Source organism: Theropithecus gelada, chromosome 1, assembly GCF_003255815.1.
Source record: "Theropithecus gelada isolate Dixy chromosome 1, Tgel_1.0, whole genome shotgun sequence".
Taxonomy (NCBI): domain Eukaryota; kingdom Metazoa; phylum Chordata; class Mammalia; order Primates; family Cercopithecidae; genus Theropithecus; species Theropithecus gelada.
In genome coordinates, this window is record NC_037668.1 from 37,160,583 (window position 1) to 37,183,036 (window position 22,454).

A 22,454-nucleotide genomic window follows, 5' to 3' on the forward strand; every position below is an offset into this window, starting at 1 on the left:
ACCACTTTGGAGTCATGTTTTGTTTTTCAAAATAAAGCAAGGCTGTTTCTGATGTGCAAGGCTTCCCTCTCAGCTCACAGCTACAAATCCCCAAGTAGCAGCAATGGGGAGACAATCAACAGCTGCCTGATGTTACAAGCAGGCGCTTCAGGAAAAGGAAAGCAGCTTTCCCTTCAGCAGGAAGAAAGGACTTTGGCTGTGTATTTTTAAAATTCCAGAGGGAATGAAAGGTCACAAGAGAAATGAAAGAAGGGAGAGAGGAGAGCCATGGCTGGCGAGGGGCTGGGAGGCATTAGTGAGGAGTGGGAGGGTGGGAGACCAAGAAGAGGCAGAGAGGTGGGGAAAGAGAAAGGATGCCAAAGGGCATGGAGACTGAAGAGAGAGGAGATGGCCAGGAACTGAGGGAGAGACAGAAGCAGAAGCAGCCACGGATTGCAAGCTGACAAGGCCCTGGGGCTGCCGAGGCCAGGCTGAGAGTAATGAAGGCAATCTCACAAAGTGTGGTTAAATGACCACAGTCTATACACTTGTTCCATTCTTTTCATCTCCTTATGTGTTTCTTCCACACAGGCTTTTTGCAGAATTTTAAAATCTTGTCAATCGGATCTCTTATGCACTCCTCACATAAAGAGGCTTACTGTAAAAAAAAGAGTATCAATATGACTTCTCAAAACTGAATTTAACGTTGTCTAAACATTTTAAAATGTTTAAGATGTTTCTTTTTATTAATCACGTAAGATTTATATATATATGTGTGTGTGTGTATATATATATATATATATATATATATTTTTTTTTTTTTTTTTTAAAAAAACAGCTTCATCAACTCCGTAAGTCTGATACAATTAAAGTCTTAAGGGACTATTCAACAAGCACTCCATTACCAAACCCTCCGGGCCATTTCAGTGCATCTCAGCTCCGCCTAGCTTTTTCCATTCCTCAGCCCTCACCTACCCTCACCCACAGCCATTCTAGGAGCAAATTCTCTTTTCTCTACCTTCAAGGTGCAGCCTGGATCTCACTGCTTCTTATCATGACCACTGCTGCCACACCACCCAGCCACCAGTCCCAGCCTCGTGTGCAGCAGCCCCCGGAGACCACCCGACTCAGGGGCCAGAGTGAGCCCCACTGTCAGAGCCAGTCACTCCTCTGTTCAGAAGCTGCTCATGTGGGGCACATCACCACGCCCTGACGGCAGGCCAACAGGCCACACCTGATCTGCCCTCTCTGGGACACCCCTCCCACAAGCCCACCACTCGCCTCTCCTACCAATCCCCTCCTTGCTGTGCTGGAGAAACACTCCTGCCTACTTCTTGAACATGCCAAGCATGCTTTCACCTTAGGGCCCAGAATTCTCTAATATCCAAAAGGCTGCCTTCCTCACTTCACTAAGGTCTCATCTAAATGTCACTTACTTACCAGGGCTTTCCTGATCCTCCCTTAGCTAAGATAGTACCCCACCCAGCTGATTCTCCCTCATTACCCTATTCTGCATCTGCTTCACCATCCCCTGACACATACTCATTTACGAAGGTCTACCCTCTTAAAACTTAAGACTCACAAGGAGGGACAACACCTGGCGCACAGCAGGCACTCAGTAAATATTGCTGAATCAATGAAAGAGCGGGATCAGGAAAGCACATACAATTTCTAAACATTCTTTGTTAGCATATTTTAAATACAGGAGAGGAACGTGCAATCAATAGGTGTATTAGTGCCAGCCTTCATTTAAATTTCACTCGACCTGAAAGGCAAATGTCAAGCGGTAAACATTCATACTGAAGACTATATTTGCAAAAGCACAAGAATTCTGTAAGTCGTTTACAGCAATGCCTTTTACAAGTCACAAGATGGAGATGTAGCTTCATTAAAACTGTCTGCTGGATGGGAACCCATGGGTTTGCAAGGCCGTATTTGTGGGCACATTTCTCTCTCCCCACTTCTTTCAACAGGCCACAGCAACACAATCAATATGTAAAATCCACGGTATTTATTTAATCAACTCTCTGCTTCCCACTTGTAATCAATGTCCTTTAGGAGGTCAGGGGTCTTATAAACCCTATACAAACAAGTCACCAAGCCAAGCATGGTGGAGCATGCCTACGGTCCCAGCTACTCAACAAGCTGGGGCAAGAGGACTGATAGAGCCCAGGAGTTCAAAACCAGCCTGAGCAACACAGCAAGACCCCCTTTTCTAAAATAATTACGATTAAAAAAAAAAGACGAGTCACCAACCCTACTTTAGGTTATATGTCCACGGGTTTTAACATGCTGTGTCTTTAAATAGGGAGGTATCACAAGCTAGACTGCACCAAAAACGAATTCGAATTAACTTTTTTTAGGAGTAACTATCAATTTCTCCTTTCTTTCCATGAAACCTGGACAATCTTTCCCATCATCTATGAAGTCTAATCTTACTAAAATCAAGTCTTTCTGTACAATTATGAGGCTGAAGGCCCCATCCTCCTGCCTGGTGCTGCCACGGACAGCCATTCTGCATGACTGAAGCTTCTGCTTGAGTCTCTTTCCCTGAGCAGCAGGGAGGTCACACATTGAGAAGCCGGTGGCCCGATGCCCCAGAGCACAAGGCGAATGCTGGTTCCCGCTCACCACTTCGTCCTCAGTCCAGCACTTCTCGATGAGCTTGGGCACAGGCTTCTTCACCAGGCGCTGCAGGGCTTTGCCAGCATCATAACCGCTTTCATGCAGCTAAAACAACAAAAATTTTAGTTAGTTAACTGCACCAAATAACAGACAGGACACAAATCAATAAAAGGCAAGCTCCACATTGCCTTTCTCTCACAGGAGAGTCAGGAAAGGGGCACTGAGACTCCATCATTTCAGTACACACGGGAATTTGTTCTCATTCAAGACCATCCTATCCCAACCCCTATTCTACTCGCTCTGGGAGAGGGAGACAGCCAAGGCAGAGAGTATTTTGGCAAAAGTAAGAATAGGATACCCCTATATTCCCATAAAACAAACATTTAGGGAATGTTTGGCCCTGCCCAGTGCTCAGGACATTCTATGTAATCATTATCTTACCTAATCCTGTGGGGAAAGTATTCTCTCATTTAATCTATGGTTTAGGAGCTATCATCGCCCTATTTCACAGATGAGGAAACTGAGGCACAGAAAGATCAAGTAAAGGTGTTCACCACACTGAGCCAGCAGGTGGTGAAGCCAAGACTCCAACCCAGCCAGGAGGACCCCTACTCTTGCCTCATTCTCCGCAAAGCAGCATAAAGTCATACTTGATTATGTTCTTTCTTTTTAGCATTTCTTAAGTTTTTCAACTGTGCTAATTTCACACACACAAAAAAATTTAAAGTGTCTAAAATTTAAGAGCTTTTTAAAGAACGTAAGTCTGTGATAGTATGCTAGTTTTTCAGTACATATGAATAAAGATGCAGGTTTATCTACATATTCCCTTTAGGACCAGACTTGTTTCTTGTCAACGCTAATCAACTTTTCTCATCCTGCATCTTTTCAACCCTGTGTAGTGTCTGGCACCATGGACTCCTTCCCACCTTGCAAAGATGCTCCAGACACTCCTAGTTTCTGAGTTCCAACTTGCAGATGATGTAGAGAAACAGCAGGTGCAAAGATCCTCTCTTGCTTTATCTACCTCACCATACTGAGGCTGTCACTCAGAATTCTCATCGGAAATCTTTCCTTTACACGTCTAGTCTTCTGACACAAAGAATGATTTTGTCTAAGACTTGTATCTCCAGTGCTGAACACAGTCCATAGTATAAGGTAATACTCCAGAAAAACTTGCTAACTTCCTAAATAAAATACTAGATTCTGGGACACAGCAGTAAACAACACAGAAATCCCTGTTCTTATGCAGTGGACATTCTGATCTTTTCACTCGTGCTTCAATCTCTTATTTCAGCAATGAGCCAGCATTTGTTGAACATTCAGGACAAGTAAAGCTGAACATTCAAGACATGTAAAGAACAAATCTTATTAAGTCACAGTCCTTATTTCCAGGAAACTTACAAATTGGTACGGATACAAAACATACAAAATGACAAGATCAAGTAGGTTGTAATAATTACTCTCCCTTCGGTTTAGGCAAAGACCTATGGAATCACAAGAGGAGAGAGCCATGTGTTTCCTCTTTCTAACAGAAGACTCAGGAGGACATGCAGATGCCTTCCTGGCAACTGCTGGAGCCCCTGGGCTGGGCACACAGTAAGCTGGCAGTGGTAAATATTTGTTGAATGAAATCAATAAATAAATGCTGAAACACACACTGCAAGTCTCTCTTCCAACTATTTAACTGCTAACGAAAGGAATATCACAAACATTCATTTTCTTTTTTTTTTTTTGAGACGGAGTCTCTCTGTGTCGCCCAGGCTGGAGTGCAGTGGCGCAATCTCGGCTCACTGCAAGCTCCGCCTCCCGGGTTCACGCCATTCTCCCACCTCAGCCTCCAGAGTAGCTGGCACTACAGACGCTCGCCACCACGCCCGGCTAATTTTTTGTATTTTTAGTAGAAACAGGGTTTCACCATGTTAGCCATGATGGTCTCGATCTCCTGACCTTGTGATCCACCCGCCTTGGCCTCCCAGAGTGTTGGGATTACAGGCGTGAGCCACCGCGCCTGGCCCAAACATCCATTTTCAATGCTTATTCAGCAAAACAGAAAGCATTAAAAATTTGAATTTCCAGAGCATTCTCACAGTTTAGAGGACATTAACTTATTTTAAATCAAGACTGGGAAGTCCAGGCTGTACATGAGCTATAACAATAAATCAACTACCTTAAAACAAAAGACCTGCCACAATGATCAACACTGGATCCCACTTGGGAGTGGTGGCGCAATGAGTAAATATTAACTTATCTATTTTTATTATTATTTATCATTAGACTAATTTATCACTATCATTAGACTCTAAAAATAAAATACTACTATGATTTGCAAATGTTTGAAAACTATCCAATCTAGCCTTCTTTCAGAGGTATAAAAAGATCTGAAATAAAGTCAGATTCTCATACTTTGCTTAATATTCTCATACTTTGCTTAATAACAAATAATACTTTTTTAAATATTCTCATACTTTGCTTAATAACAAGCAGACATTTGTCAAGTTCTATAATACAATGCGAAGGCCGGGCGCGGTGGCTCAAGCCTGTAATCCCAGCACTTTGGGAGGCCGAGACGGGCGGATCACGAGGTCAGGAGATCGAGACCATCCTGGCTAACACGGTGAAACCCCGTCTCTACTAAAAATAAAAAAACTTAGCCGGGCGTGGCGGCGGGCGCCTGTAGTCCCAGCTACTCGGGAGGCTGAGGCAGGAGAATGGCGTGAACCCGGGAGGCGGAGCTTGCAGTGAGCTGAGATCCGGCCACTGCACTCCAGCCTGGGTGACAGAGAGAGACTCCGTCTCAAAAAAAAAAAAAAAAAAAAAAATACAATGCGGATTTATAATCACAGGTCAACGTGGATGGGAACTGAATGATAGAAAGAATTACATGCCTATTTAATGCAAAAAGCACACATTTTAGTGATAATTTGAAACTAAATGAAGTTGATCAAATCATAAATTTCTAATGAAAAGCTCATGACAAAATTAACAACTTTTATAAGAGGTAATTATACTGTATGGGGTAATTAATTATAAGAAAAGTGTGAGGCTAAGCACAGTGGCTCACACCTGTAAACCCAACACTTCGGGAGGCTGAGGTAGGAAGATTGAGCTCAGGAATTCAAGACTAACCTGGGCAACATAGTGAGACCTCATCTCTACTAAAAATTTAAGAAATTAGCTGGGCGTGGTGGCATGTGCCTACAGTACCAGCTGTAGTCCCAGCTACTGAGGAGGCTGAGGTGAAAGGACGGCTTGAGCCTGGGAGGATAAGGCTGCGGTAGCCTTGATCACACCACTGCACTACAAGTCTGGGTGACAGAGTGAGACCCTGTCTCCAAAAAAAAAAAAAAAAAGAAAAAGGAAAAGCGGGAAAAACTATGGACTTTGGAGTCAAACTGCCTGGATTCCAACTCCAGCTCTAGTATTTACTAGGTACATGACCTTGAGAGAGTTACTTATCATTTTTGTGCCTTAATTTTGACATCTTTAAAAATGGATAAAACAATAACATCAACCTCTTAGGGATATGTGAGGATAATATTAGAAAACATATGTTAGCTACATCTTTTAAAAAGAAAAGAAAAAAAAAAAAAAAGAAGAAGAATTGGCCTCATCTCAAGTTTGATTAACTTTCCAGATTACAGAGTAGTCTTCTCAGAGACAGAAAAAATTTTGTTAAGCTATAAACAAAAACCACTTATGTGTCACATCAAATTACCCAGGTTAAATGAAATTTGATTAAAACTCTGGTATCACATACAGGAAAAATTTTGATTTTTAACATCTTGGCTGGGTGCGGTGACTCACGCCTGTAATCCCAGCACTCTGGGAGGCTGAGGTTGGTGGATCACAGAGTCAGGTGTTCAAGACCAGCCTGGCCAACATGGTGAAACCACATGTCTACTAAAAAACTACAAAAATTAGGCAGGCGTGGTGGCAGGTGCCTATAATCCCAGCTACTTGGGAGGCTGAGGCAGGAGAATCACTTGAACCCAGGTGGCAGAGGTTGCAGTGAGCTGAGATGGTGCCACTGCACTCCAGCCTGAGAGACAGAGTGAGACTCCGTCTCAAAAAAATAATAATAGTAATAAGAAAAATAAAATCTTACGTGCCTGCTACCAGGAAATTGCTCATAAGAACATAAAGCCCACTCCAAAAGCAAACTGCTGAGTGGATGAAGTTCAATAAAATATCATTAATCCCTCCGGCATTCCGGCCTTCTGGTGAACCAAGAAGAGCTTTAAACTCTAGCTGGAAGAGATGCTTCCACTGAAGTGCTGAACATCTCGTTAAGGTTGTTCCGTTTACAGACAGCACGGCTGCAGCTGCACAATGCCCCTCAGCTGAGTTTCTAGTGATGAGCTTGGCATTCACACTTCCTTCACAAAACTTTATTTCAGATGGCAGTTTCTCCTGAAGAAGCTATTCCAATAACATGGTAACTCGAGCTTCCTTCCCTACTCTATTCTCTAAATAATGGAGGATTCTCTCCTTTTGTTTGACCTGTTTGTCTGGCTGCCCTCTTAAAATATCCCTATTCCTTAAAAAAAAAAAAAAAAGTCCCTATTCCTGACTTTCCGATGATACCAGTAAGTACTGAGAGTCCCTACCTGTCCTCACCCCTACACAAAGATACATCTGAAAAGTAAAAAGTGTGGGATTATTTACCCAAAGTGATACATTTTTTTCTTTTCTTTTCTTTTGGAGACGGAGTCTCATTCTGTTGCCCAGGCTGTAGTGTAGTGGTGCAATCTCAGTTCACTGCAATCTCCGCCTCCCAGTTCAAGTGATTCTCCTGCCTCAGCCTCCCGAGTAGCTAGGATTCCAGGCACCCGCCACCATGCCCAGCTAATTTTTGTAATTTAGTAGAGATGAACAAGTTGGCCAGGCTGGTCTTGAACTGACCTCAGGTGATCAACCCACCTCCAAAGTTCTGGGATTACAACAGGCGTGAGTCACCATGCCCGGCCCCAAAGTGATGAAATATTTCTTCAATGGATGAAGAATATTATTGCGCTATCATCAGTATGTCACAGGGGCAAGTATAAAACTTGGTCAAGTGGCTGTTCTGGTGTGCCCTCCTCCTTAGGGAACCTAAGGGACTTTTTCTCCTTAGGGAACCAAGGGGACTTTTTCTAAAGGGGCACTATCTTCTTAATGTTATAGACATTGACTTCTACCTTGTAGAAATCTTGTCTGAGAAAATTCCAAGACAGAGTTTTACATCTTTAAAGAAATACTTTATATCTTTTTTTTGGAGACAGAGTCTCGCTCTGCCACCAGGCTGGAGTGCAGTGGCGCAATCTCGGTTCACTGAAACCTCCACCTCCCAGGTTCAAGCGATTCTCCTGTCTCAGCCTCCCGAGTAGCTGGGACTACAGGCGCGCCACCATGTCCAGCTAATTTTTGTATTTTTAGTAGTGATGGGGTTTCACCATGTTGGCCAGGATGGTCTCGATCTCTTGACCTCATGACCAAGTGTTGGGATTACAGGTGTGAGCCACAGTGCCTGGCCTGTCTTTTTATTAAAGATACACTTTTAACACACTAGAAGTTGTTATGGCCCACACAGCTTCCTAATAGGGAAACTTACCTTTACAACATTTAAGGAAAATTACTGGTGATCAGGACATTTTTCTTTCCTTCAACACATTTATTGAGTGTTCAACTATGCCAGGCACTCTCCTAGGTGCTGGGATATATCAAATAGCCCTTCTTTTTTTCTCTCTTTGAGACAGAGTCTTGGCTCTGTCTCCCACGCTGTTAGTGCAGTGGCACGATCATGGCTCACTGAAGCCTCAATGTTCTGGGCTCAAGCAGTCCTCCCACCTCAGCCACCAAAGTACTAGGACAGTTGTGCACCACTCCTAATTTTTGATGGAAATAGGGTTTTGCCATGCTGCCTGCGGTTGCTGTTTTTTTGTTTTTTTGGTTTTTTTTTTTTTGAGAAATAGTTTCACTCTGTTGCCCGAGCTAGAGTGCAATGGCACAATCAGCCCACTTTCGCCTGAATTCCTGGGCTCAAGCAATCCTCCTGCCGCAGCCTCCCAAGTAGCTCAGCTTACAGGCCTACGCCACCACGCCTGGCTAATTTTTTTTATTTTTTGTAGAGACGGACTCACTATGCCGCCTAGTGTGGTCTCAAACTCCTGGGTTTGAGTGATCTTCCTGTCTAGACCTCCTAAAGTGCTGGGATTATAGGCATGAGCCACTGCACCTGCCCCAAATAACTCTTCTTAAAAGGAGTTTGCTTTCTGGATGATTATGAAGATTTTCTTTCTTTTTCTTTTTTTTGAGACAGAGTCTCACTCCTGTTGCCTAGACTGGAGTGCAGTGGCATGATCTTGGCTCACTACAACCTCTGCCTCCCGGATTCATGTGATTCTTCTGCCTCAGCATCCCGAGTAGCTGGGACTACAGAGGCGCACATCACCATGCCCAGCTAATTTTTGTATTTTTAGTAGAGATGAGGTTTCGCCTTCGCCATGTTGGCCAGGTTGGTCTTGAACTCCCGACCTCAGGTGATCTGCCCACCTCGGCCTCCCAAAGTGTTGGTATTACAGGCATGAGTCACTGCCTCCAGCCAAAATTTTTCTTTAGATGAGGATAATGTTCAAGAAATAATGCTCAAGAAAGAGCTAAACTGGATATTTCAACTATATTCCTTACATAAAGTAGAACTGGTAAATTTATCAAAACACTGGCTATCTTAAATTTCTAAAAATTATCCTTAGAAACATTCCCCTCTAATACAACATCAAGTTCTGAAGGATTGCCATAATTTCATATTCTGAAAAACATTACATAGATTTCAAATTTTTTTTTTTTTTTTTTTTTTTGAGAGACAGGCTCTGTCTCTCACCCTGGCGTGGAGTGGCGCGATCTTGGCTCACTGCAAGCTCCGCCTCCCGGGCTTACGCCATTNAGTGCAGTGGCGCGATCTTGGCTCACTGCAAGCTCCGCCTCCCGGGCTTACGCCATTCTCCTGCCTCAGCCTCCCGAGTAGCTGGGACCACAGGCGCCCGCCACCTCGCCCGGCTAGTTTTTTGTATTTTTTAGTAGAGACGGGGTTTCACCGTGTTCACCAGGATGGTCTCGATCTCCTGACCTCGTGATCCGCCCGTCTCGGCCTCCCAAAGTGCTGGGATTACAGGCTTGAGCCACCGCGCCCGGCCCATATAGATTTCAAATTTTAAACACCTGATCATGACCACACAGCTACGTCTACAGTCAGGAAATTAAACACAGGCTTCCCAATACTGCTAAGGTAAAATGTCCTTTAATGTGAATAAGATTTTCTACCATTTCCCTAAGAAGGCTGTTCAAAATAAACTGCAATGAAGATGGGGAAAAAAGAAACACCTCTCAAACGTCTTACAGCTTCACTTTGTAGCCACAGAAAAGCAATTAAAGCAAGATATTTAAACCTTTCTGTCCATTTTGCAGCCAAGCCAGGCTGGTAAAATCTGGGATTAAATGCAATTTTAATGTAGAGTACAGAGAACTGTACATTTTGGAGCTACTGGAAAAAGATCAGTACAAAAAGCAGGGACCAATATAAAGCATCCTGACTCAGTGAGCTTCCAATCTTTGAAAGCTAAGGAAGGGAGAAGCACTTAGATCTTTTGCCACCCCCATGCAGTCACTATAGCAGGATGTCATTTAGCAGAAAGCACTTTCAAATTCATTACCACAGGTGTGTGGCAGTGGTGGGTTTTTCCCCCCCCCAAATCCAATGATCAAGGAAACATTTACTTGAAAATCTTTCCGCCTCTTTTCCACATCACTAAACTGCATGACTGCACTTCTACCCAAATAAAACCTGTCTTCCCTAAACCACAGGTCAAAACCTAAGATTTATGATTAGGGAATCCTGTAACAAAATAGTGATTTCTTCAACAATCCACCAGCCTTTCAAGTCATTCCATCTCAGAACTATCCCTGTTTTGGTGTTTTCTATCAATTGGCCTTTGGTCTCTGGGTGTGCTCCATGGAATCCTCTGAGATGTGATCTTTCCTTCGTTTTTGATTGTTCACTGTGAAAGAAGAAACGTAAGTGAACTCTTTCCCTATGTGGTGTCTAGCCCTCTTCTGCCACACCTTCTGCAGCAGAAGTCCTTGGTGTGCTTGAGATCTAGCAGGACATTCCAGCCTCAGAGGCAGGCTGCTCACACCATATTCTCTTTGCTTCCATTCATTCAACCAAGAGTTACACCAAGCAACTCTGAAAGCTAGCAATGGGGAGGGATACGGTGGTGTGCAAAGACAGGCATGCATGAACTATGCAAAGTGGACTTCGTAGGGGATTCTAGTGCTAAAAACAATAGTAACTTCTGAATAACAAACACTTCATTTGGCTCCACTATAACAAAAGCAACCACTGCACTGATTCATCCAAAGCCAAAGACACTGTGCCACAGTAACTGGATATATTTAGCTAGTTGCATAAAAAACTCTCAGTAACTAACTCTATGTGCTACAATAAATTATCAACTTGTCAATACCTTCTGCAGCCTAGTGAAAATACACAGGATGTGAGGCAAGTGACAGATTCTTGCCAAGAGCCCTGTCCCAAACCAGCTGAGTTGAGGTTTTCATCTGTTAAATGGGCCTAACACCACCAGCCCTCAGCTGTGTCACAGAACAATGGAAAGCGCTAAATGAGACAAAATGTGTCAAGATACTCTGAAATGTAAAATAGCTGTAAGCTGTACAGTGATATCATCATGGGGAGTAATACTTCAGATACATGGCTCTCACCTAACACTATTCAAACAAGAGGTTCAATTGAGCCAACAATGCCACTAGTCACTACACATCTGCAATTGTCTTACTATAGCCTCTGACCTCCTCCTGATTAGCAGAAGGAAAGGATCATGCTACAAGAAAAACATTTCTGCATAATTGCCCAAGTTAAATCTGCTACTCTCACTCTGCCTGACAAATTATTCCATGCTTATTACTTTCTATAATTTAATATATATAAGTGCTTTACTGGCAAGCTTCTCGAAAGAATAAATAATACTTAATGACGGCCTACAGTTTAATTAACTCATGATTGAACTTCTCTCATGGATTGCTGTAAACATTAAATTATATCCTTCCTCAAAGCTACCATGGATAAAAATCTTGTTTAAAGCTTTAACTCTCTTGCCTAAACAATTCTGAAATTCCAGCAGATCTGTATGTTGGGCAGAGGTGGGGGAATCCACCTTAATGCATGGTTTTAAAGTGTGTTATTTTATAGAGCAAGGATGAGGCCTTAATTTTAATAAGATTGAAAATGTGCACATGTCCAAGCACCTCATTAATATTACAGCAGTCATTAAACATCTCTAGGTCTCAGGCAGTCTTATTAGCATAAACTCTGCGTATTACCACAAGGTTTCAAGTTTCTATTCTGGCTTCTCAGCTACCATTTTCTGTCTGCGTGAGGTTGCAAATAAATTTTCCTTTTGGCATGGCTCAGCTGTCAGGCACCTCTGTTCTATAATGAACCCATGAATTACACCTCCCTGCTCTGACATCTCTGGTCTCACACATCAAAATATTGTTCTTCAATTGTAATTTATAACTTAATTTAAATGTCCCTTTTCCTGTGACCTTTTTAGATCAAATGGCATTGCATCTGGCAGTTTCTACTACGCCAAAGCATACTTTTCAAATACAGCCATTATAATAACTATATAAAAAGCCTACTTAAGTTTGACTGCATTCAGGCTAATTAAATAATTCCAGTCCACTAAGAACAATATCACACATCAAAGTATTTTGTTATGCAAAATACCTGTTTATATATCACAATAAACTGTCAAAATAACTGAAAAAGGAAAAAAGGAAGGATTTGGAATAAATCTTAAAATTCTTCATATAGTTTTAATTAATTATTTCAACTATTAAGATAAGTGAGAAAGACCTTGCTGAAATATGTTCAAAACAAAATTTAAAAATTTCTTGGCCAGGCGCGGTGGCTTACACCTGTAATCCTAGCACTTTGGGAGGCTGAGATGGGCGGATCACCTGAGGTCAGGAGTTCGAGACCAGCCTGGCCAACATGGTGAAACCCCGTCTCTACCAAAAATACAAAAATTAGCCAGGCATGGTGGCACATACTTGTAATCCCAGCTACTTGGGAGGCTGAGGCAGAAGAATTGCTTGAACCTGGGAGGCGGAGGTTGAAGTGAGCCAAGATGGCGCCACTGCACTCTAGCCTGGGTGACACAGCAAGACTCTTGTCTTAAAAAAAAAAAAAAAAAAAAAAAATTCTTGGCTGGGTGTGGTGGCTCACACCTGTAAACCTGTAATCCCAACATTTTGAGAGGCCAAGATGGGCAGGTCACTTGAGGTCAGGAATTTGAGACCAGCCTGGCCAACATAGTGAAACCCCATCTCTACTAAAAAGAAATATAAAAATTAGCTGGGCGTGGTGGCGTGCGCCTGTAATCCCAGCTACTCAGGAGGCTGAGGCAGAAGAATCCCTTGAACCCGGGAGGTGGAGGTTGCAGTTAGCCGTGATCACGCCACTGCACTCTAGCCTGGGCAAAAAGAGTGAGACTCTGTCTCAAAAAAAAAAAAAAAAAAAAAAACAAAAACAAAAACAAAGAAAGAAAAAAATTTCTTATAACCATAATTCACAAATATGAATACATTTCATTTATACCTCTGTCATCGATGACCTAGTGCCAAACATATGAAACACATAAATGTTAAAAAAAACTAGACTTGAAACTAAGAGCACAATGTTTATTTTTATTTGGCCACTATCATTTCAAATAATGCTATTAGGTACCAGAGAGGCTAAAATTTGTCCGAATGGTCTTATGGGAGCAAAATTCAGGGATAATGGAAAAGATAAAGAATTTAACTGCAAAGGGTAGGGTTTGAGAGAAAGGTCCAGTTAATTTTCAGAAGGAAATATACAGTTATTGAACCAACCTTCCCTCCCTCTTTCCATCACTTTCTGAAACTACAATGTTGCAGGAATTATGTGCCAGCCCCTGGAGTCACATGGAAGAAAGGAGGGGGTCGCAACATTTGCTGAGCAGTGCACAGCGTGCTAGGAACTGTGTTAGGTCTTTATGATTTCATCATTCCACATGCCTCTCTTCCATGGCAAGAGTACTAAAAATGAGGAAATGAAATCGAGAGGTTCAGTACGTTTCTCTAGGCCACTTCCCTAGCAAGTAGTAGCAAGAAGATTCTAACATAAACCTATGTTTTAGGAAGATGTCCCTACCCTAGAATGTTGCTACTGGGGCAGTTTAGGACAGGCAATCTGGTGGGAGCAATGGGCACAGGGACTTTTTCGGCTGCAATGACAAAGCAAGCACACTGTCTTTTCTTAACTTGGGGCTGGGGGATGAGGGTGGGTGGAGGAAAGGAGGGAGCCAGCAGTTCGGAAAAGAGGAAAGACACACATGTAAACAAACTAACAAAAAACCCGCCATCCATGAACACACTCAAAGTGCTAAATGAAAGCTGATGGGGATAACATTTGCTCAGTCTGGAAAATCTAAAATGCATTCACAGAGTAGGTTTTGAAAATCAACAACCAGTGTAATATGATTGACTTGCCTATGCTTTATGAACAGCAACAACCAAATAAAAAACACTATTCTAGGAGAAATAAGCAGTATTATTATTATAGTAAAAATTGGCAGTAATATATCTAGGTAACATCTCCCTTATAACTGAATTTCCTTGGGCTGATACAGCACTGCCATATATCTCATTTGCAATTAGTTCCCACATAATATTATGCCTGGAAATTAGCAGGTCACAGTCTCCTGGCTGTGGTGTTTTTGAAGGTCTTCTAAGAGACCCCCAGGAAAGGAGCCTCAGCCAGGATAGATTAGCAAGTAAGCATCAAATGCTGCCCTTCAACTGAGGAAGGTAAGCTATTTTGAAAACACAAACCAAACCAAACTCTGAACTCTTCACCAATTTTGACCCTCTGTCTATTCTATTTTAAGGCTCTATCTGACACTGTCTTCACACAAACACCAACACCAAGAAGGGCCTCAGGAGGTACTGGTACCAAAAGCACAAGTTCAGGAGTTCTCCAAAGCTGAAACCTAAGCAGGATAGGGTTCCTGGCTCTGGCTTGCGCTTTTAATTTAAATTTAAAAACTCATATATTGTTTTTTAAATAGAGAGAGACAGAGTCTTCGCTGTGTTGCCCAGGCTAGTCTCAAACAATCGTCCCACCTCGGCACCCCAAAGTGCTGGGATTACAGGTGTGAGCCACAGCTCCTGGCCTGGCTCTGGCTTTGATTCAAACATTAGCTCTGGCACAAGCTGTGTGATATTAGGCAAATTAATGGTCTCACTAAACCTCAGTGTTTTCTCCATGGTAGAAAGGGAGAATAGAGTGCCTTTCTTGGAGGTCACCACCGACAGGAGGAAATGCTCCAGAGGACAGCCAACTGAGAAGGGAAGCAACACAGAGTGAAGGCCCAAGACCTCAGGGCAGAGAGTGTCTCTCACTACCACAGGATGACACGAGGAAACCCACCTTCAGCAGCACAGGCTTTGACTCCCCACCCCAGTGCTAAAGAAAGAGAACAAACTGTGGAGCCCAACAGGAATGAATCCTGTTCTACAAAACAGGGTAGGATGAAAGATGAGAACAAGAAGGCAAGCAACAGAGAACTTGGTGATCTCTTGGGACCTGGAGAAACCAGGAGCCTCCGGAGAGAATGAACAGGCTACACTAGGCAGGGCGGACCTGCGTCCTTCGCTTCTTTCACTGTCACAGAAGAGGCTGAGGTAGGTCATTTTTGGAACTTCCCAGTTTTCAACATTCCTTCACTTTACAAAGACTTTTTAAAAGGCAAAATATTATAGAATATTCTTCTAAAAAGGAATAAACAAATGGTAATAATGTTAATACATTAATTTAGAAAAATAAAAAAACAAACAATATAACCATTGAATTAAGCCACATTCCCCAGGCCAAACACTCAATGAATGGCTCCTGCACAGGCTTCACTTACACTTTAGGGATTAAGGTTGTGCCTCTTAATTTTCAAGTCTCTGTGAAAGCTGAAGTTTATGCCACAGGTCTTTAAATGCAATTATGGATAATTAATCATTTACATAGTTAACATGTCTACAGCCCGACTTCCTTTTTTATAAATGCGAGATCAGCCACAGAATAGTAAAAAGGGAGGGTGCGGAGGGTGTAGGCTGCTCGCTGGGGCAGGAGGACTCCACAGAACGCAGTCAATAACCTACTAAGAAGACTCAGTTTGAGGACCCACAATGAGTGTAACTCTCGCCACAGGGAGAAAAGTTACTGGCATATCCGTGAACCTAGACTGTTCATGCTGCTTTTCTCAATAATTATTTGTCAGCTGAGAAAGACCTATGTCTGGCCACAAGTGGAAATGGTTCAGGACCACAACTGGAAACTAAAACATGTTTTCACTTACTCCTGGCACCCTCACAGCCTTGAAAACAGAAAAAAATATGTGACATGAAACTGGGCAGAAGGCTGGAGGATGACATAAAAACCACAGGTCTAACCACCTCACGTAGGCACTAGTGAACCTATTCATACATGCTAAATTGACCTAGAAAGTATGTGTGAAAGGCTTTCACACAAAAACACAAAAATCAAGACCAGTTACATCAGTATTAAGAAACATTTATAGTAACTCCTTTATTTTATTTTATTTTATTATTATTTTTTTTTTGAGAGGGAGTCTCGCTCTGTCGCCTAGGCTGGAGTGCAGTGGCCGGATCTCAGCTCACTGCAAGCTCTGCCTCCCGGGTTTACGCCATTCTCCTGCCTCAGCCTCCCGAGTAGCTGGGACTACAGGCGCCCGTCACCTCGCCCGGCTAGTTTTTTTTTTGTATTTTTTAGTAGAGACGGGGTTTCACCATGTTCGCCAGGATGGTCTCGATCTCCTGACCTCGTGATCCGCCCGTCTCGGCCTCCCAAAGTGCTGGGATTACAGGCGTGAGCCACCGCGCCCGGCCTATAGTAACTCCTTTAAATCCTACTTAGTAGAATTGAGGTACAGAAATAATTGCCCCCAGTCCAAGGGCTCAGCAATCTGAATCTCAGTGCTTTGTGATGAGTGATTCTAAGGTTATGCAAACAACAGTCCACTTAATATTTCTGGCAATGATAATGAAGTTATGGAACAACGAAGACCAGAGAGGCATACACTGATGCATATAAAGCTCCAGAGCTGGGAAAATATCTGAGCGACTGCACTTTTATCTAAAAACTTCAGCCAAGAACACAGCTTTAGTAACTAAGAAATAAGCAAAAAGCCTCTGGGCAACCAAAACAGTGTCCCTAAGCCAAGGCCCTGGAGAGCCAGGAAGCCCCCACTCTGAGCCTTAGACACTTAGCTACCTCACAATTCTAGCTTTCCCAATCTAATAAGAAAAAATCAGAAAGACTGTATGATTTCAAAAGAGAAGAGGAGCAGCAGACAGCCTGACTGTGGGAGACACAAAAATTTGGCAACTATTATGCAAACCAAAGAGCTCAAACTCTAACAGTTGCATTCTTTTGTTAACAGACACCAGTAATGATCACTCAGAGGCATCAAGTAAAGGTAAAGATATGAAAATGTATTCCTCTTCATTTCTAAAATGGAAGAAAAAAAGTAAAGAAAGAAGAAAAGGAGGAGAAGAGCCAGTTTTCCTAAGAATGCTGGGATAACTAGTACTCCAGAGTGCTGCAGCGGCTGGAATACATAGCCCAACAAATACTGGGTGTGGGGAGAAGGTAGGCCATCCAACAAATAGGGGAGCAGGAAGGACAGGAGGGGGGCACCACAGTGTCATTATCTATGAACCCCAGCAAGTGGCTGGGTAAGGGGGAAACATCTAAGATTCTGGAGGACAGGCTGGCCAGGACAACACAGGTTGTCAGAGTCCAGTGGGGCTGGGCTCTGGGCAGGGCTGTGGAACTGAAGCTAAAACAGACACCAGAGACTTGAAAAAGCTACAGCTTCAAGGATCACCTGGGTTTGTCCCAGGCCAGGTCAAAGACCAATATTAAAACAACACAACTTCCCACAAGGGTCACTAGTGAGCAATACCTTCCCTACTCTATCAGGCCCAGGCTAGGACTGGGGCAGGCTGGACCCAGTTTTGAGGGGCTAGGGTAGTGGCTGAGAAGAAACACTGGGCAACCTGGGAGGTCAGAACATATCAATTAATGTGACAGTTATACATGACAATTTTGTTATCTAAATAAATATATTCTTTGCATAAGGAAGCCAAATACTCCTTATTTTATAACTCAAATGTCCTCACGTTACAGAAATATCATAGCCACTACTAGAAATATTTTTATATATTCTCAATATCAGAAAGTCCACACTTTAAAAAAGTCATTAACAGCCGGGCAAGGTGGCTCACACCTGTAATCCCAGCACTTTCAGAGGCCAAGGCAGGAGGACTTCTTGAGGTCAAGAGTTTGAGACCAGCCAGGACAACACAGTGAGACCCTGTCTCTACAAAAAAATAATTTAAAATAAATAAATAAAAATAAGCAAGTCACAACAGACGGAAAAATAATAAAATAATAATAAATAATGAACTTTTTTTAACATTTCAAAATAAGTAATATATTTTAGTAATATTTTATATAATAGTCATTTTAACTGTGGTAGGCCAAAAAATGACCACCAGAAGATATATACATCAAATCCCTGGAACCTATGAACGTGACCTTATTTGGGAAAAGGGTCTTTGCAGATGTGCTAAGGATTTTACAACAAAGGAGATGATTCGAGATTACTTAGGTGGGCCCTAACTCCAATGACAAGTACTTATAAAAGAGAGGTGGTAGAGAAACCAAGATTGGAGAAGACACAGGCACACAGAAGAGAAGGCAGCGTGAAGATGAGCAGAGAAAGATAGGGCCACAGCCAAAATATGCAAACAGCCACCAGAAGGTGCAAGAGGCAAAGAGTGGACTCTGCCCGGAGGAGCCAGAGGGGTTCCCCACTGACAACTTGATGTCAGATTTCTGGCTTCCAGAACTGTGAGAGAACACCTCTCTGTCGTTTAAGCCACCAAGTTTGGGAAATTTGTTACAGAAGCCACAGGAAACAAATACACTAACCTTCAAAACTTGGGGATAAAAAATTATTTGAGAGAGTTGTAAAAAAGCATTCTGAGGTATATTTCCAAAACATAGGAAATGAATACGACGACAAATATTATAAATTTTAGAAATTTGTAGTATGCTGCAGAACTAATACATGAGCCCTTCTGAAACTCATGGGCCTGATTTGCTCTAACAATGAAGTGTTCACTTAGATTCTCATCAAATACCCTCCCCACAAGGGTCGCAGAAACTCAAACATGTTAATCACCAAATAAAAAAAAGAGTATGATTTTATTAAAGCTTTTTTTTTTTTTAAGACAGAGTCTCACTCTGTTGCCTCAGCTGGAGTGCAGTGATGTCATCTCGGCTCAATGCAACCTCCACCTCCCAGGTTCAAGCAATTCTCCTGCCTCCTGAGTGGCTGGGATTACAGGTGTGCACCACCACGCCCAGCTAATTTTTGTATTTTTAGTAGAGATGGGGTTTCACCATGTTAGCCAGGCACATCCTGAACTCCTGACCTCGTGATCTGCCTGCCACAGCCTCCCAAAATGCTGGGATTACAGGCCTGAGCCACCAGGCCCGGCAATTTTTTTTTTTAGATGGGAGTCTTGCTCTGTTGTCCAGGCCAGAGTGCAGTGGCATGATCTTGGCTCACTGCAACCTCTACCTCCCGGGTTCAAGCGATTCTCCTGCCTCGGTCTCCCGAGTAGCTGGGATTACAGGCATGCAATACCATGCTTGGCTAATTTTTGTATTTTTAGTAGAGACAGGGTTTCACCATATTGGCCAGACTGGTCTTGAACTCCTGACCTAAGGTGATCCACCTGCCTCAGCCTCCCAAAGTGCTGGGATTACAGGCATGAGCCACCGCACCCAGCCTAAGCCTCTTTTTAAATGTAAAAAGGCAAAATGTTTTTATCAATTTGCTAAAGACATTGTGTTATTAATACTTAATATAGGCTCAAATATGTTAAAATTCTAACTATCAAATGGTAAGTGGATGTTTTTATAAATACCACATATATCTCAAAACATTTTACCACTCTTTAACATGGAAAAATATCACCTGATAAAGAAGTTTCTTAAAGGAGTAAATGAACTTTCTAACTTGTGCCAAACAAAAGTAAAAGCCGGATCACATTCCTCAGTCCCTGCTGAGCGCCTAGGAAACAGGAAGGAGATGCAGGAAAAGCTGTGGCATGAAGGATTTCTGATTGGATGAACAGCAAATCCTCCAAATTACAGACTAACCAGACATTTCTTTCTTTTTTTCTTTTTCAGACGGGGTCTCGCTCTGTTGCCAGGCTGGAGTGCAGTGGCGCAATCTCGGCTCACTGCAACCTCCACCTCCCGGGTTCAAGAGATTCTCCTGCCTCAGCCTCCCGAGTAGCTGGGACTACAGGCACGTGCCACCACGCCCAGCTAATCTTTGTATTTTTAGTAGAGACGGAGTTTCACCATGTTGGATAGGATGGTCTCCATCTCTTGACCTCGTGATCTGCCTGCCTTGGCCTCCCAAAGTGCTGGGATTACAGGCGTGAGCCACCACGCCCAGTCTAATTAACCAGACATTTCAAGAAGACGCTATAAGGTACTGGCCTCAATTTAAGCCAAGTTTAAATAGTTATGTATATAAATATTGTGTATATAAGTAAGTGTGCTTATTATTTTTAGACGATAACCACACTTGCCTCATAGAATTGTTATAAAGATTAAACGAATTCATTCATAAAAAGCACTTAAACTTTTGCCTAGCATATAAATACTCAAACAACAAATACATTTCAATTTTATCGTTTTTATGAATAAAATCAGGAAGCTGACCAATAGTTGACACCTAAAAAATAAAATTAATAGTGATGAATTTATGGTCCTATGACTGGCTCAAAATTCAGTGGAAAAGCTCAGGGTGGGAAAGAAATGGCTTATCAAATGCAAATATACAAGGAAAAATGAAACAAGACTACAGCATAGGACTAAAAAAAAATATGATGAGCACACATTCTTATAAGCTGAGACTGCACTGAGAAGATGAGCTTTTAGGATAACTGAGGGGTATCCCCAGGTCACCTTATGTTGATCAGACATGAGGAGTGTTGCTTAGGGCAGATGCCACATTTTAAATGACAGACAAAGCAGAACAGGAGGATAAATAAAATGGTAATATATAAAAATGGCTAATACCACAACATGGATGACACCAAAAGAAAGCAGTCACAAAGGCCACTTGTTATATGATGCCATTTATATGCAAAGTCCAGAATAGGCATATCTACAGAGACAAAAAGCAGATGACTGGTTGCCTAGGGTTGGGAAATGAAAATGGGGAGTGATTGCTAATACGAATAAGGTTCCTTTTTGGGTTGATGAAGGTTTTCTAAAATAGATTGTGTTGATAGTTGCACAACTCCGTGAATATACTAAAAGTCATAAAATTGTACACTCTGAATGGGTGAATGATATCCTAATAAAGCTGTTATATAAAGAAAAGAAGAAAGGAATGGCTTAAGAAACGTAAGAGTGGGTAAGAGGCAGGCGAAGTCAGAACCACAGCTGTGGAGGGCTGCATTAGGACTAAAGCCAACGAAGAGAGTCTGTGTCAAGCCTTTTCCATTACAGTAAGTAGGGAAGGTACCATTACCAGAGGCTGCTCATGTAAGTGACCTTTTATCTCCCCATCCACCCCAGAGAAGCTTAGCTAATGCTCTCTCTCATGTTTAGGGAAAAGAACAAAGTGGGGTGTAAAGTTTGACTTTAAATAAAGCTACAGATTAGCCGGGTGCGGTGGCTCAAACCTGTAATCCCAGCACTTTGGGAGGCTGAGACGGGCGGATCACAAGGTGGAGATCGAGACCATCCTGGCTAACACGGTGAAACCCCGTCTCTACTAAAAAATACAAAAAACTAGCCGGGCGAGGTGGGGGCGCCTGTGGTCCCAGCTACTCCGGAGGCTGAGGCAGGCGAATGGCGTAAACCCGGGAGGCGGAGCTTGCAGTGAGCTGAGATCCGGCCACTGCACTCCAGCCTGGGCGACAGAGCCAGACTCAGTCTCAAAAAAAAAAAAAAAAAAAAAAGCTACAGATTATCTAAAAAGAAACAATGTACTAAATTTTAAAAGCCACTTCATTCAAATGAGACAAAAAAATAGGCTGGGCACGGTGGCTCACGCCTGTAATCCTAGCACTTTGGGAGGCCGAGGTGGGAGGATCACTTAAGGTCAGGAGATCGAGACAATCCTGGCTAACATGGTGAAACCCCGTCTAATAAAAATACAAAAAAATTGGCCGGATGTGGTGGTGGGCGCCAGTAGTCCCAGGTACCTGGGAGGCTGAGGCAGGAGAATGGCGTGAACCCAGGACGGGGAGCTTGCAGTGAGCCATGATGGTGCCACTGCACTTCAGCCTGGGTGGCAGAGCAAGACTCCATCTCAAAAAAAAAAATAAATAAATAAATAAATCACGCAATTTGTGTTAAAATGTTGTTACGCCGGGCGCAGTGATTCAAGCCTGTAATCCCAGCACTTTGGGAGGCCGAGATGGGCGGATCACGAGGTCAGGAGATTGAGACCATCCTGGCCTACACGGTGAAACCCCGTCTCTACTAAAAAATACAAAAAACTAGCCGGGCGAGGTGGCGGGCGCCTGTAGTCCCAGCTACTCGGGAGGCTGAGGCAGGAGAATGGCCTAAACCTGGGAGGCGGAGCTTGCAGTGAGCTGAGATCCGGTCACTGCACTCCAGCCTGGGCGACAGAGCGAGACTCTGTCTCAAAAAA

The 22,454-nt window shown here is 42.9% G+C and overlaps 1 protein-coding gene across 2 annotated transcripts in view; it reads right to left on the reverse strand.

Moving 5' to 3' along the window:
- RERE (arginine-glutamic acid dipeptide repeats) overlaps positions 1-22,454 on the reverse strand; it is a 470,948-nt gene that overhangs the window by 106,941 nt on the left and 341,553 nt on the right. For both annotated transcript variants that reach the window (XM_025378261.1, XM_025378250.1), the window contains one exon: positions 2,611-2,709. In XM_025378261.1, coding sequence (XP_025234046.1) covers positions 2,611-2,709 — 99 coding nt within the window. The remainder of the gene's footprint in view (positions 1-2,610; positions 2,710-22,454) is intronic.